The sequence below is a fragment of the Echinops telfairi genome, unplaced genomic scaffold (assembly GCF_000313985.2).
Source record: "Echinops telfairi isolate 266 unplaced genomic scaffold, ASM31398v2 ScPeMD7_23;HRSCAF=83, whole genome shotgun sequence".
NCBI classification, from domain to species: domain Eukaryota; kingdom Metazoa; phylum Chordata; class Mammalia; order Afrosoricida; family Tenrecidae; genus Echinops; species Echinops telfairi.
The window spans coordinates 72,475,636-72,491,092 of NW_022103920.1; the positions used below are offsets into that span (position 1 = coordinate 72,475,636).

At 37.0% G+C, this 15,457-nt stretch overlaps 1 protein-coding gene across 1 annotated transcript in view; it reads right to left on the reverse strand.

Annotated features, from left to right (window-relative positions):
• Positions 1 to 15,457, reverse strand: part of MEOX2 (mesenchyme homeobox 2) — a 73,059-nt gene that overhangs the window by 16,864 nt on the left and 40,738 nt on the right. The window contains exon 2 of the mRNA XM_004702701.2: positions 3,557 to 3,729. Within this exon, the coding sequence (XP_004702758.1) occupies positions 3,557 to 3,729 (173 nt within the window). The remainder of the gene's footprint in view (positions 1 to 3,556; positions 3,730 to 15,457) is intronic.

A 15,457-nucleotide genomic window follows, 5' to 3' on the forward strand; every position in this document is an offset into this window, starting at 1 on the left:
AATGATGAGGGCAACAAATGTATAGATGTGCTTTACACAATTGATCTATGTATTGTGATAAATTGTATGAGCCCCAATAAATTGATTAATTAAAAAAAATGTAAATAAATATATATAAGCAAAGCCTCCAAATTCTTATTTTTAAGTAATATATGTGCAGATTAATTGTAGACATTTGCTGAGTACTTGGTGTCAATAGAAACCGTCTCCTGAGAATCTCACAATTGTTGATATTTGTCCAACACTTTGCTTTTTCATGAACTCTAGCAAAGATCCACGTGTGTTTAACAAGATTCAAGGTCGAGGAGCTGTGCTGGAGCTGCGAACCAGGAAGCAGGTTTGAATTCGGCAGCCACTCCCCGGGAGCAGGATGAGGTTGTTCATTCCGGCAAAGATTTACTTTTTCAGCAACCCTATAGAGCAGCTCTATTTTGTCCTACAGGGTTGCTATGGGTTGAAACTCACTCAATGGCAGTGGGTTGAATTAAACCATTATTGTGATATGGAATAATTATTGCAACATTCATAGTAAGAGCCCTCCATGCCTCCGATGTGGGTAATAGTTCTGTTCAACAGCGTTTTTTTTTCATCTTCCATATTCATTAAAACTATCAACCCACTTAGAGGTGGGGGGGGGGCGCGGGGAGGAAGCCAACTGTTTCATAGAAATGTTGTGTAAGGGAGATTGTTACTTATCTAAGATTACACAATTTCGAGTGTCAAATTGAAGATTTTTATTCAAAATCTTATAAAATCCAAGTGAGAAACCTTCTAAAGACTTAGTTTTGATTGGAAATGTAGATATCACATGTCACTCTCCATTTCACATTAAAAGAGCAAGTAGAAAATTATGGGCTAAACTATTTTTCTTGCATACTATTAATTTCTTGAGCACCTAATTCCCTCTCAAGGTTTTTGGTTGTGCTTTCTCCTGTGAAGTCATGGTTTGTTGTTGTTGTTGTTGTTTTCCAGTACTGGCCTCCAATGAATGCAAACTCCCTGTAACCACTCCCTTAAGTGGTCCCTTTCTACATTAGCATTTAGTTTGGTCACAAAATTTACTTTGGTCAATGAGACATTAGTAAATACCAATAAGTAGAAGGTTGGAAAGTTCTTGGAGTTTGATTTCACTCTCATTACTCTTGGAAATATTTCTACTGCCTTATGCAAAAACTTCGGAAATGTCTACCCGTTTGATGCAGTACATTAAGGATATAAGAAGCTAGGGTTGGTTTCTAATCTCTAATCATCGTGGGAGACCAGCACCAGCCTAGTCAATGTTCAAACTGCATGGAACTTAGACAAGTTCTCCCAAGGGCTGCCACCGAGATTAATAAACTCGCCTTTAACCTACCAGCAGACTGCAACGGCCTGTATGATGTAGGCAAAACCAGCAAAGAGCGTCAACAGAGATATCCCCAAACCCTGACTTGAGTCTCAAAATAATGAGCAAATAAATTGGACATGGGTGGGTAGTTTAGACTAACTGTTACAAAGTTAAAAAATAGAACTTTTATAACAAGCAAAAATTTTAATTGTGTGGGCTTGTGTTTATATGTATTATGGTAATACTTTATGGGGGTAAATGAATGTTATTGTTTGATAACTGTGGATATTTTCCAAGAAGGACCCAAAATATCTTCAAAGTCTCCAAACTAGATTTACAGAACTAACTCTAAAAACAAAGTATCTGTAGGCAAAGAAGGAAAACCGCTGCCATGTAAATGAGAGATAACTATAGCCTATCACCACATTAGCAACAGAGAATCTGGTCTTTACTCTTGATAGGAGCTGAGTACTGGTCTCCCATCATTTCTATAGATTAGAAACAAACCCTCATTTCTTATTTCCTTAATGACTACATAAAACATGGTCACATTTCCTGGAGTTTACTGTCTCTATGGAAGAATATCAATGTGTAATACCCACTTCCTTTTTTCCTGATCCCAGTTAAATATAAAATAAAAATAAAACAGATGTCTGATGATGTAGATTTTGGATCTTGCTTTTGAGCATACCAAATGCTGCATGCTTTTGGAGGAAACTGTATGGAAGCTTTAAGGAAAGGAAAATGCACCCCATCACCGAGGCACTAGTCATAATACTAAATAAAATATAAACAACCAATGAATAACACCAATTTTAAGTATTTTTCTGTATTTCCACTATCTGGAAATCTCCTACCAAAAGCAGAAATACAGAAAGCAGCAGAAGAAAAGCAGATGATTTAAGAAACTGGGTAGAATAACTTGATCTTCTAAGATATCTATTCATCCACACCCTGTTGATGTTTCTTTGATTTCAATGCGATCCCTGGAGGAGGTGCCTACAATGAGAGTGGACATCAAACTCGATCTAGCCCTAAGGGTGTGAATCCTACTGCACTGTCCATAAAGATATTTGTATTTCCTTTTCAAGAATATTTTTTCTAAAGATTAGCAACTGCTAACCATCAGTAGGCTAGATCTTCCTGTGGCAAAACAGATTCTATACAATGAGCAGGCTGTCCGCTACTGGGCCAAATCATTTCCCATTCAAATGAAATTCAAGAAAGTGATTTAAATTACATAGTTCTAATTAACTGGGCTTCACATACCATTAGTAATTTCAAAGCGATCAGAATTTTTAACATCTGGGAATCTATGACAGAGGTTTGTTTTTGGTTTGGGATAATAAAATTTAAAAATACTTCGGTTGATGGGGCAGAAACACTTTTCAATGACCTACTTGGTCTTTACCCCATTCCACTCCCTTGAACCTAAGCTATATTATGTGATCTTTTTTTCAATTTTCTACATTAGATGAAAAAGTAAGTGATACGGGTCATTTCTACATGAGAGCCTAAGTCCTTTCTACTGCCTATGCTTACCATTGAGATCAGATTCTAAGATGCCAGAGATTCAGAAGTGGTCCCTGGATGATTATTTGAAGTGCCAAATTTGTAGAGTTAAATGAGTAAATAATGTAAAATGAGTAAAATAATAAACATTTTTTTCTTTTATGTTAGGTCATGGGGCTTTCTATTCCCATAAACAGTTCATCTTGGAAACCCACGTGCGGTAGTGTGTGCATGGAGGGCGGGGGGGGGGGGGGGGGGGGGGGGGGGGGGGCTATAAGTCGATGTGCACTTGATGGCAGTGAGTTTCTTGAAGATTTGAGGTTAATGTGTTAGTGCAACATACTACATACCCTATCATAAGAAATGCAGGAGATCATCATGGGGTTGCCAGTTTTTCATTTTGCCAAGTAAGATTTCCAATTATAATCAAACTCCTCAGTATAGACCACCATTACAAAAAAGAGAAAATAAACCAAAAATTTTAAAGGCCATTATTCTAGAATAAAGGGTAGACCCTTAATGGAGTGAGTCTGCTTTCTTTAAATACTACCATACAATTATCTGCTGGATCAAAATTTTATCCTGAAATAATACACCAATCCTCCAAATGGATAGAAACAATAGATCTGGACATTTCCAAAAGAAAAAAAATTGAAAGAACATCATCAGCCCAAAGCATAGTTTAAAATGCCATCTAATGGCAGTTACCAGCTTTACCTGTCTTTCAGTGAGATCCAGATTCACGGCTATCTCGTATCGCCTCAGTCGGGTCAGATAATTATGATGAGCAAATTCTGCTTCAAGTTCTCTGATTTGTTCTTTGGTAAAGGCTGTCCTTTCCTTTCTGGGTTTGCTGTTGACTTCTGACTTATAGTTTCCTTCCTGGGAGTCTGAAATAAATATATACATATACAAAGAAGATTAAGCTTTAATAATTCAAACTCAGAAATCATTCTTACCAAAAATGTCTAAGTAACCACTTTTCTATTCATTAAGCTCTAGGAGACCTAGAAATCAAGGAGATTAAGAATTGCTTCATATCAACAAGGGAAGATCTATGAGTATCATATCTTTGTATCTGCTCTTCATTTACTATAGCCTAACCTAAATAGACAATTGTCTACTTTTCTGACAAAATATATATAGGAATTTTAACTCATCATCATAATCTTAGATGCGAATGTTTTTAAGTGGCTTATCTCATATACTTGAGTCTAAGTATGATTGAAAGAAATATACCTAAAAGATAGCGAAAATTCAGTATATCAATATTAAAACAATCAAAATGTTTGTGGATAACCGAATGCAAAATGATCCCGTTTCTTCAGGACAATAGCAATATGCTTAAAAAATAATAAAACCCAAATTAATGCAACATTTATGAATAAAATTGTGTTCATACAACCTAAAAAGTGTTTTCTTACATATGTGTTAAACATAAGACATAATATTTAAAATCAACTGTAAAATTATATAAGACTGTGTAGCAATAATAATATTTGGAACATACCATCCTATCACGTTTCTCTAGTGTGATTAATTATCACTTCTCAAGTGATAATTAATGTGACTGAATTATAATGAAATGTGCGAAGACCTAGAATTAGAAAAGCAAAAGAGAAGAACGCTCTGGGCATTTCTCAAGCTAAAAATCTAAAGGGAAAAATTCAAGCTTCGAGTTCCAATATTGAATTAATCTAATGTAAAAAAATGAATGATCCGAGAAGCCTTAAAGAAGATGGTTATTATAGTAAAAGCAATCAGTTGTCATTCAGCTATTTGGGGAGGTAGTATATATATGATACTTGAGGAAGAACTTATAGTGGAGGAAGGTGTCCTAACTGAACCGAGATATTAGACAGAATTATACTTGAGATGTTTCAACAAATAGATGCAGTACTACAAATGCTCACTCTATGCCATGATCAATGCCAAGAAATTGGGAGCATAGCTACCATATTTGTACCCATTCCAAAGAAAGATGATAAGACAGAATGTGGGGATGGTGATTAATATCATTAATGTGTTACATAAATAAATTTGGGGCGAAATAATTTTAAAACATTTTCAGCAATCCATCTTACAGAGAACTGCCAGAAATCCAAGATAGATTCAGAAGAGAACGTGCCACAAACCACTGTCGATATCAGATGGAGCTTCTCTAAAAGCAGAGGATACCAGAGAGATGCTTACAAGGGTTTTATTGACCATGCAAAGGTATTTGACTACATAGATCCTAGTAAATTATAGATACTATTACTATTACAAAGAAAGGAAATTCTAGTATACTTAACTGTGCTCACGATAAGCCTGTATATAGACCAATAAGGAGTCATTTAAACAGAGCAAAGCGATACCGCACAATCTAAATTGTGCATGTGTGTCACAGTTGAATTCTTTCAGCATAGTTATTTTGTGTTCTTAGAAAATAATTCATGTAGCTGAACTATATGAAAAAAAGTGACATTGGGACTAGAGCAATATTCATTAACAACCTGCAATATGCAAATGACACAACCATTCTCACTGAAAAGCAAGAGAACTGGAAGCAATTACTGCTGAAGATCTACGAATACAGTCTTCAGTATTGGTTATACCTCAACACAAAGAAAACTGAAAGCTCCACCATTGACCACTAATCAATACCACGATAAATTGATAAATACATAAAATATTGAAATTGTCAAGGATCTAATCTTGCTCCATTCGACAAATCAACATCTATAGGAGCAGTAATTGAGAAATAGAGTGACAAATTGCATTGGGTAAAGATATTGCAAAAGATCTCTTTAAATTGTTCATAGGCAAAGATGTCACTTGGAGGACTAAGAAATGTGCCTGACCCAAGTCGTGGTGTTTTTTTAATTTATTTATTTACCTATTTATTTGTTTTTAATTTAAGCCATGGTATTTTCAATAGCCTTGTATGCATGTGAACTCTGGACAATTAATAAGGAAGATGAAAGGAGAACTGATGTGCTTGAATTATGGTGCTGATAAAGAACATTAAAAACACGTGAACTTACATAAGAATGAACAAATCTAGTTTGGAAGAAGCACAGTCAGACTATTTCTCGGAAGCGCAGAGAGGAGATTTCTTCACACACTTTGCCCATGTTATCAGGCGAGATCATTTCCTAGAGAAGAGCATCAGCCTTGATAGAGGTTCAACAAAACAGAGGAAGACCCACAAGGAGATGAGCTGACATTGTGGGTGAACACAGCAACAGTAGAACGGCCAGGGCAGTACGGAGCGCTGCTGAACAGAGAGCCGCGGCACACTGTGTTGCTATGAGTTGGAACTGGCTAAGAGGCAATAACAACAGCAATTTCTAGATCCTCATGGTATCCCTGAGATGTATATTAGAAGTCTTAATTATACTGATCAGTGTGCTTGTGTAATAAAATATATATACCCATATATATGGTACCAATCTAAGCTAAGCATACCGAGATAATTAATGAGCAATTTATCCATTATAAAAAAGCATAATCAAGATAACATGTCATGTTTGTGTTCTTGGGAAATTTTCAGTATTTTAATTATTTTTGAGCATGTACACCCAACAAATGTTGTCTCTATTCAATGGGAGGACAATGTAATCTCCTATGAGTCCAAATGAGAGAAATAGGAAGTATAGTGCTTAACCAAAAGTTACAAAGACAAACACTTGATTTTTCTTACATGTTGGCAAATGTGTTAAGGTATGGCCTCGCAGAATCTTTTTACATACATCATTTGTTTGTTTGCTTTTTCCATATAACAAAACCTAAATGTGCCCAGATAAACAAAATAGTTTACTTTGAGAGGTCTTCTGACGTTCTCTGTTGTAGGCAGAAGGAGAGGGAGCCTGATGGAGGGAGGAAGGCTCTGTCTAAATGGAGATCCAGGAGACCAGGCTCACTCCTCTAATGTTTGACTCTTAGCAGGATCTACGGTGGTCAGAGGCAGGGTTCCAGGTCTAGTAGCAGCAATGGGCTTGCGTTGAGATTTTGGCACACTGGCCAGTACTTTTCCTCTGAGGGATTACTGTTTCACGGACTGGTGCACTGGCCATGTCCACAATTCTTCAAAACTCACTGACCGAATGTCTAGTCTTGTCACTTATCCCCATGTTGACTGGCTCTGTACCTTGGTCTGTAGGGCCTTATTCAGCTTCATTCAGCATGACTGCATTTTACAATAAGGCATTGGAATCAGGGGAGTTATGAATAGATGATGTGTGAACTCCCAGATAGGCCATATTGACACTCTGCCAGTTTACTGGCTCTCGGTGGAAACTGCAGTCCATCATGCTCTCTCTCTCTCTCTTGCTCGCTCTCACTCTCACTCTCGCTCTCTCAAGCTACATATTTGCCAGTACCTCTGTTGGTGGAAGCATTTAGCTATTCTGGCATTGTGTGCAAAAACTTCCAGATGATTGAATTTTTTTTCACTTTTCCATTGACTCCCCTGGCAGCCCACAAATGCAGTCAGAACACCGCATTTTCAGATATGAGCCCTTCTCCCAAGGACCCATGTATTCATGTGAAATCGAAAGACTTTTTGCCAATTGGAGCCATGCATAGTCTGAAATCTATGGCTAATTATTCTTTATGTGGGACCATTCTCTTTTCCTTTAGGAGAGTAACTTTGGAATTTGACAGCAAAACCAGAGGGGTTCCCCCCGCCCTCCCCTAAGTAATTCAGTGTGAATGATTCATGGTTAGCACACTCCGTTATGTAAGCATGAATGAACAAATTCACATGGAAGATAGCTTTTTTTAAAACAAACATCTCCTGTAACATTTACGGTATTACAAAACACTTCATCAGTACCGCTCTACCTCACAGAAACACACACAGGGGCACACAAAACATGGAACAACGCTGGAAAGGACAATAGTCACCACGATCGGTCCATATCAACTCACATTGTAACTAGGAATGTGTATCTTTGTGGTTGCTAGGCGCCCAGAAGTTGGTTCTACTCATAGTGACCCTATTGACAAGGAAGAAAACGCTGCCAGCCTTGCAACAGACAATCGTGGCACATTAGTGCAACGACTGTGTCCATCCATCTTGCTGAGGGCTTGCCTCTTTTTACCGGTCGGTCTACTTTGCCAAGCATGGCGGCCTTCTCTGGGGACCGGTGTCTCCTGATAAGATGGGCAACACGTCCACCCTCACGTCTAAGGAACATTCTGACTGTCCTCCGAGGGCAGATTTGCTCATTCCTCGGGCATCCTCAGTACTTTCCCTATTCTCTGCCAACATCAAAATGTAAATGCATCGGCCAGTTTTCTTCTGACTTTCTTATTCATTGTTCAGCATTCGCCTGCATTTGAGGTGATTGCGAAGGTCCTGGCTTGGGTGAGGCATGCCTTGGTCCTCAAAGTGACATTTTTGCTTGTTTAATACTTTAGATTTGTTGAACTATTTGTCCAATGAAATACATCCCTTGATTTCTTGGCTGCTGCCTCCGAGGGTATTGATGGTGCATCTAAGCAAGATGAACTCCTGACAACTTCACCGTAGTCTATTTACTGTGCTGTGGCTTAATCTCCCAGTGGGGCCATCTGTTTTCTTTATGTTGAGATGCAGCCCAGGCTGAGGCTGTCCTCAGGAGGTGCCTCAAGTCCTTTTCCTTCGCAGGAGTCACCTGACAGACTGTGGATGGCCAGTCCTCCAGTCACACTGCTGGGTCCCCTTCATCAGATCACCCCTCAGCACACACTGGAATAAACAGGATGAAAGCATTCAACCCTGGTGCACTCTTGCCTGCTGTTAAAACATGCAGTAGGTTCTGTTCAACAACTGCCTATTGTTCTTTATACAGATTCCATATAAGCACAATTAAGTATCATGGAATTATTCTCCTTCATAAAATACCCATGCTCTGCCATGTGTACACAGTCAAACACATTTTCATATCAATATAAAACAAGTAGATCTTTCAACTATTTCCATGCTTTCAGCCAAGATCTCTGATATTCATTCGCCTTGGATGACCTTGCTGCTCTTTGAAATCACAACGGCCTAGCTTCCTATATCACAGTAAACTGCAATTCACCACGGTAAGACAAATGGACAGATAAATGGAGGAGCATGTAACATTGTAACGGAAAGATTAAAAATGTATTAACTGGACATAAACAAAAGCCTGGCTACCATTCAGCTTTTAAATCCAAGAGCAACTTAGTGAATGCCTGGAATCCAAACTATCGTTGCTCACCAAGGAAAACCCATTCACTATAACAGAGCCAGCCACAGTTATCCTTAAAAAAAAGCACAGATGGGATCATTAAATTATAATTACTTTGATGACGAGTGGCTGTGCCTCTTGACGTGATTATGAGAGCAAGAGAATGTCAATGTATTTGAGGTAGCACCAGTTCCAAGATGAATCATATGCAAAGTTTTAGCCTCTTATGTGTGAGCCCAGGTGTATTGCAACAGTCTCCCATTTTCCCACTCCTTTTAAAACCATGCACTTGGAATTACATCTCTGAGCTTGTAATCTTATAAACTTGGGTGCTTCTTCTTCTTTTTTTTTTCTTTTACCTTTTCTCTTTCTTTTTTTAAATCCCTAGAGAACTATCATTTTCCGACCCCAAGTTTCTGCTACTATCACCGGACTAGGTTTTCTTTGGTGGGGAATGGGTGGGAGACTAGGATGAGGCTTGTGGCCAATATCACAACAGCTTCCATCTGCTTCCCAGCTGTTTCCACTGAGGCAAAACTCAGCTCCGTTTTCTTCAACCTCCCAAGTCTATGCCAAATGGTAGGTGTTGAGGGGGGAGCTGAAAACGGCCTTCCTTGCTTCCCTACAGCCACAAACAAAATGTCACTATCTGTACAGTATATTTCAATGTAAACTCTTACAACTGTTGTTTTTCATCTCAGGTACTTGAATGCACATGTGAGCGCACCCTCACCCTCCCTCACTTCTTTGAGGAAATATTGACTTATGAGTTCAGGTAGACTGGCAGTCTCAGTTCCCTCACCTTTTGCTCCCTGGGACTGTGCTAATGGAAGAAGTCTGCAATACTTCCGTGGAGGATAAAAATTGCCCTCCAAGGATCATTTATGTCTAGCATTTAGAACTTCTCCACATGTGACTTTTTATTTCCCCTAGTGCAAGAGGATGCCAAAAGATAATAATGTTTTATTGAAGACAAGTAATGTGAGGACTTGGTCTGCTCACTAGTGGCCCAGCATGATTTTTAGCAAAAGAGAAATCTTAAAGTATGACTCAGTGTATTTTTGGCTACCCTAAGTAAACATATTAACTTATTTAAATGAAGAACATAATTTACCTATGTCTGTAAAAGATCAAAATGCAAAGGGGCATCTGTACAGCTTAGATTTAAATGAATTCTTGTTTCATATTCTGAAGAAAGAATGACTACTAAACCACGGCTTATTTTAGTCTTTGGCTACTTTTGTGTCAGTCTTTTAAAAACTATTTAAAATGATGGACCTTCTGTCAGTGTATTAGCAATGCTATGCAAATAATAGGTACAGGAAACTACAAAATAACCATCTTTATATAGGCTGGAATATAATAAGAAGCATTATATAGACTAATGCATTTGATACTAGCAATTTTCACATTTACATGGGAATTGCCTTATTTACGATAAATGTGTCCAATGTGGTACCCTAATTTTCTGAGTGAATGGTGCAGCCCGAAGAGTTGTTTTATGCTTTATTTTGCTTCTTTTCATAGTAAACCACCTTCTACTGGGGTTCTAAATGGACTAGCCAGTCCACTTCCAGGATTTGAGAACTGTAGTTATAGTGAGCCACTATTGCTGATAACTACTATCTAAACCTGGAATAGAAATGAACAAGGGAAATATTTATTATTTCTTGCACCTTCAATTTGAAAATAAAGTACAGATGGGAAAATAGTTTATCTTTACTTATAACACAAGCCCACATTTCACATAAAACAAAACAATTTTCCATAGATTCATATTAAATTCTTATACTAGTTACTTTCAACATGGAAAAAATATCTTACCTGTTGAGCTACTGATTGCCAATTGGTGAATCCACTGTGTTTCTCACCATCTGGCGTCCCTGTTCTATTACCACTACCTAATGATATCCTGCCTGCAATATTAAGTAAGTCAGATAAATCTTGATTTAGTGAAATACAGGTAGAGGACTTTTTACTGTATTCACACAGGCAATTATAGGTTAAGAATAAATTTATAAGGTATATTATATTCATTTTCATAATGAAATTTAGTTCTCATATTATGAGCTACATTTAAAGATGAACTGTGTATAGCTAAGAATTTTACAGAATAATCCTTTGATTTTAGTTTAGAGATCTGAATTTTTCATGTTTATGTATGTTTTTATTCAACCAAACCTATGCAGGTGTTTAGCGCAAGCTACTTACATAAGCAAATATTATAATCCCGAACTTGGTTCTCAAATCATGTAATACTTCCTATGTAAGGATGTAAAAAGAGAAAGTATTAAGAAGGAGATGCTTCATAAAATGTTATGAGACTTTTTATTTAGATTGCTTCTTAGAATGAAAGAGTGCTTTGGAAAACCTGATTTCCAAAAATATCTCCTCAACAACACAGTGTCCGGGCTATAAAAATTTACTGTAGTGTAAACAGTGAATAAGTAAAAGTTCAAATTTATATGGCTTGACTGAGTACGAGTGTGTGTGAAGCTAGACAACTAAAATTAGCACAAGATTATTCTCAAATTGGTACTAACTTTATAGCAGCCTAATAGCAAGTTGAATTCTTTGGAAACATAGACATGATAATTTACATAAAATAATATATTCATGAAAGTCATTAGATATTGATGTTTTCTCAGAGGAGACAGGACTTTTGTCTTAAGTCTTCCATTGCAATCCCTGGAATAAACTTGTAAATATCAAAAACATTTTCCCTTTTCCCTCTGTTATAATTTTAAAATGCTGTAAGTGACAGATATTTACTCAGTTTAAAATAGGTATCTAATCCATAACTTGATTTAGCTCTCTACCTTTTTTGTGTCTGCAAGCCTAAGAATCCAGTTTTTTTGACAGCTTTCTTTGTGTATTCTCATTATTTCTAAACAATGAGACTTTAACAGTTGAGTTTACTTAAATTTGATCATCTTGTGCTTTCTATGATTTCTTGTTTATGGAATTATCCATGATATTAAGAAGACACAACCCAGAAGCTCTGCCATCCTGAAAAAAACCTCAAAGTGAGAGCTGCAAAGAATTGATGAAATGCATATGTGACTAATGGTACATAATTCCAAATGCTTAATAAAAACCCCAAACATACAAAAATTGGAATACAGTGCAATTTACCTACATCCAATCTGGCAGATTTTTCAAAGGCAAGAAAGTACATGTAAACTTCTAAAATCTAGCTAGATACTTCCAGGCTTAAACACTGAACCTACATCCCCAGAGTTGGCTTTATGCCTCTTGTTGCATTCCCAAGAGCAAACATGAACTACAGAATGACATGGCACACAACGAGACATGTGTATATTTCTGGATATTGTGTCATGACAGCAGTAAAATACATGACTTCACAAGGAACCACAATCGCAACTTTAGTGGAATTATAACTAAAGTGCTCTGACATCACTCATACAAGATTGCATTCAGTATTCCCCAGTCGTATTGATTTAAAGAATGCAGACCTCCTCTCACCTTGGGTTCTCATCACACAGTTTTCTCTTCTTACAATGCTTAGCACATTCTGGCATGATGGGGTAGAAATGTGCACCATGGTGCATAATTTATTCCGAGGCATAGGAGATAACTGAAGATAATATGTGTACCAGAATTTCCATTCGCATTTTAAAGCACACACATGCTGTGGGTAGGGTTGTGAAGACACTGTGAACCTCTTAAGTGAGTCTGACATTGGCCTCCCACTCAGCTCTTTCAGTTGCCCGTAGCACTAAAGGGTTGGAATATGTCCCGCAACACATACTGCCATGTACCACCAGCACTGAGGCGTCAGAAAGTTCGGCACCAATTCTACTGGTCATTTGGACATTCAAGAGAAGAACTATATATCGTTTCCTTTAACATTCTGGAAGGTAAGTCTGCTACTTCTCAAAGTGTGAAGGCTCTCGTTTACATTGAGTTCTGAATCTTCTTTAGCAATTCACCAGAGTGACTTCAATATACTTTTATAAGAGCAACAGCTATAAAGTATTGACTTTTTCAATACTTTTCATGCCTGTTCTGCTCCTCTGACCTCTAGACCCGAGGTGATTGAAGACTGAGAATGCTGCCTTATTCATCTTTGTAGCTTCAATACTCAGCAACTACTTGAGAGCGTTGATGGATCTGTGGTTTTCATGCTCTGGTCATAAATTATGATTCTAAGGATAACTCAAAGGGGCTTTGTTTTAAAAGAGTTTAAATGGCCTTCAGCTTCCAAAGGGAAAGTATCCCACCATATTGCTTTATATATTTTGTCCACCCACTTTTATATATTTCTCCTCCTACTAGTGACAGGTGGCGATGAGCAATATTAACTCCATTTTATATCTCTAATGATATTTCAAAGCGTGCTCAAGATATGAAAGTACCAAATTAATGTAGCTTTTTTATAAACTCAAAACTCAAGTATCTAAATGTTATATTTAGTGAACAATAGATTGTACACAGATCAGAATTTCTAATGTCAATACTACTGACACTTTAGACCAGAAAATGTCTGTTAAGTTTATCTTTGGCAAAGTATCAATAAACATCATGTTGAAGACAAAGTGTAGATATATGCACCAGAAATCTAAAAGCAGTGACACTAATAGACACATGTGCACCTGTGTTCACTGAAGCCATCTCCATTAGAGCAAAAATATGTATAGTACCTAAGTGACTATCAATGGTTAAATGGACAAACAATGTGGCATATACACACAATGGAATACCATGCATCAATGAAGAACAATGAGTCTACAAAACTTCTTATACTATGCATGAATCTGGAAGATATTATGTTGAATGAAATAAACCAAGCACAAAAGGATAACTATTGTATGATTGATATCACTGTTATAAAAATATAAAAATAGGTATGCTCAAAAAACCAACATTCTTTGGAGGTTGGCAGGGGTAAATGGGACTGGAAGTAGAACTCATGCTCTACATAGTAGACTCTTGTTGGGTTGGGTGATGGGAAGGACAGCACCAAGTGTTGGTGACGTGAGAAAAAACTAAACAAGGTAAATTATGATCGTAAAAAATACACATGGATAAGAGGTGTTAGTAATAAATGTCATAGCATATTCAACTTTGCAACAAGAGCAGTCATGGCAAAAAAACCCAAAAACCTGAGTCATTACATAGCTATCTCAGTCAATAGGCACAATAAAATCTATAGCGTTTGGGAGGAAATTATCTTATGTTTTGTTTGTTTCCATTTTTCAATAAAAATTCCCTCAAGTGTTTGTGTCTGTGTGTATAATATATATGATAGCAGCAACAGCAACAAATTCCTCTAAGAACACATGCTTCACATTTATTCTAAGGCAAAGATGAGAAAGTAAAAATGGAGGGGGGTTGAGGAGATGGACAAGGGAGAAAGGAGATTGCAAATAGAACCACCCAATAGGGACTCGTGGAAAGGTTGACACAATGTGGGAGGCATAGCCAATATACTGAAAAAGATGCGGAGATATTGTGAGAGGGAGGCTGTTTTTCAGTGTCAATTTTCACCCCAAACTCAATAAATTACTTAAAACATCAATAAGGTGGAAGAGGAGTTTCTTCATATTGTAAAATCTTTTGTAATATCTCTTTTTTCCCTTTAATATATGTCGGTACAATTCCCACCCCACCCCCCTCAGCATTGCAAGGTAAAATGCCAGTAACTGGATGAACTTAAATTTCATATAAGCATGAATAATACTTTAGTGTAAGTATGGTCTAAATACTTCACAATATAAACTTATACAAAATATTTTCATTATTTACATGAAATTCAAATGTAACTGGGTATATACTGCAGTTTTATTTGATGCATCAGCATGCTCTCCCAGATGTGACTTTTAAAAATATTTTTAGACATTGCCAATAACCCCTATGGAGTCAAATAGCCCTCAGTTGAGAACGTCTGAATACAGATATTTAAGACTAGACATCAACAATTCCAACTTACTATGACTGTGTCCAGGAATAACCAACTTGATTCACAAGTTAGCATGACTTACTAACAAATAAATAACACCACCTCTATACCACAGTGCTGCTTTATCACCCAAGCCACTAACTAGATTGTTGTCATTAAGAATTGCTGAAGTAAGTGGCTTTGCCAATATTAATTTATCCACGTACATTTCAGTTAATTATTCACACAGAATGGAAAAAATTTATAGATGGTATCACTACAGACATATTTTTGCCATTTAACCAAGTCATCACTTCAGAGATATGAGAGTTTCAATAGATTTCGAAGGGGAGTATAATATTTCTAGAACATGTCAAAACACAAGTATGGTAAATTAATTTTTCTACTGAATTAGCAATGATTTGCAAAATTAATAAAGGCTAACAGTTTTTCCTTATCTTTAGAACCTAAAGAGATTGTCACTGCTCACCTTGCTTCACCTGTTCTCTGTCAGTTGCTGCTGTTACTAGC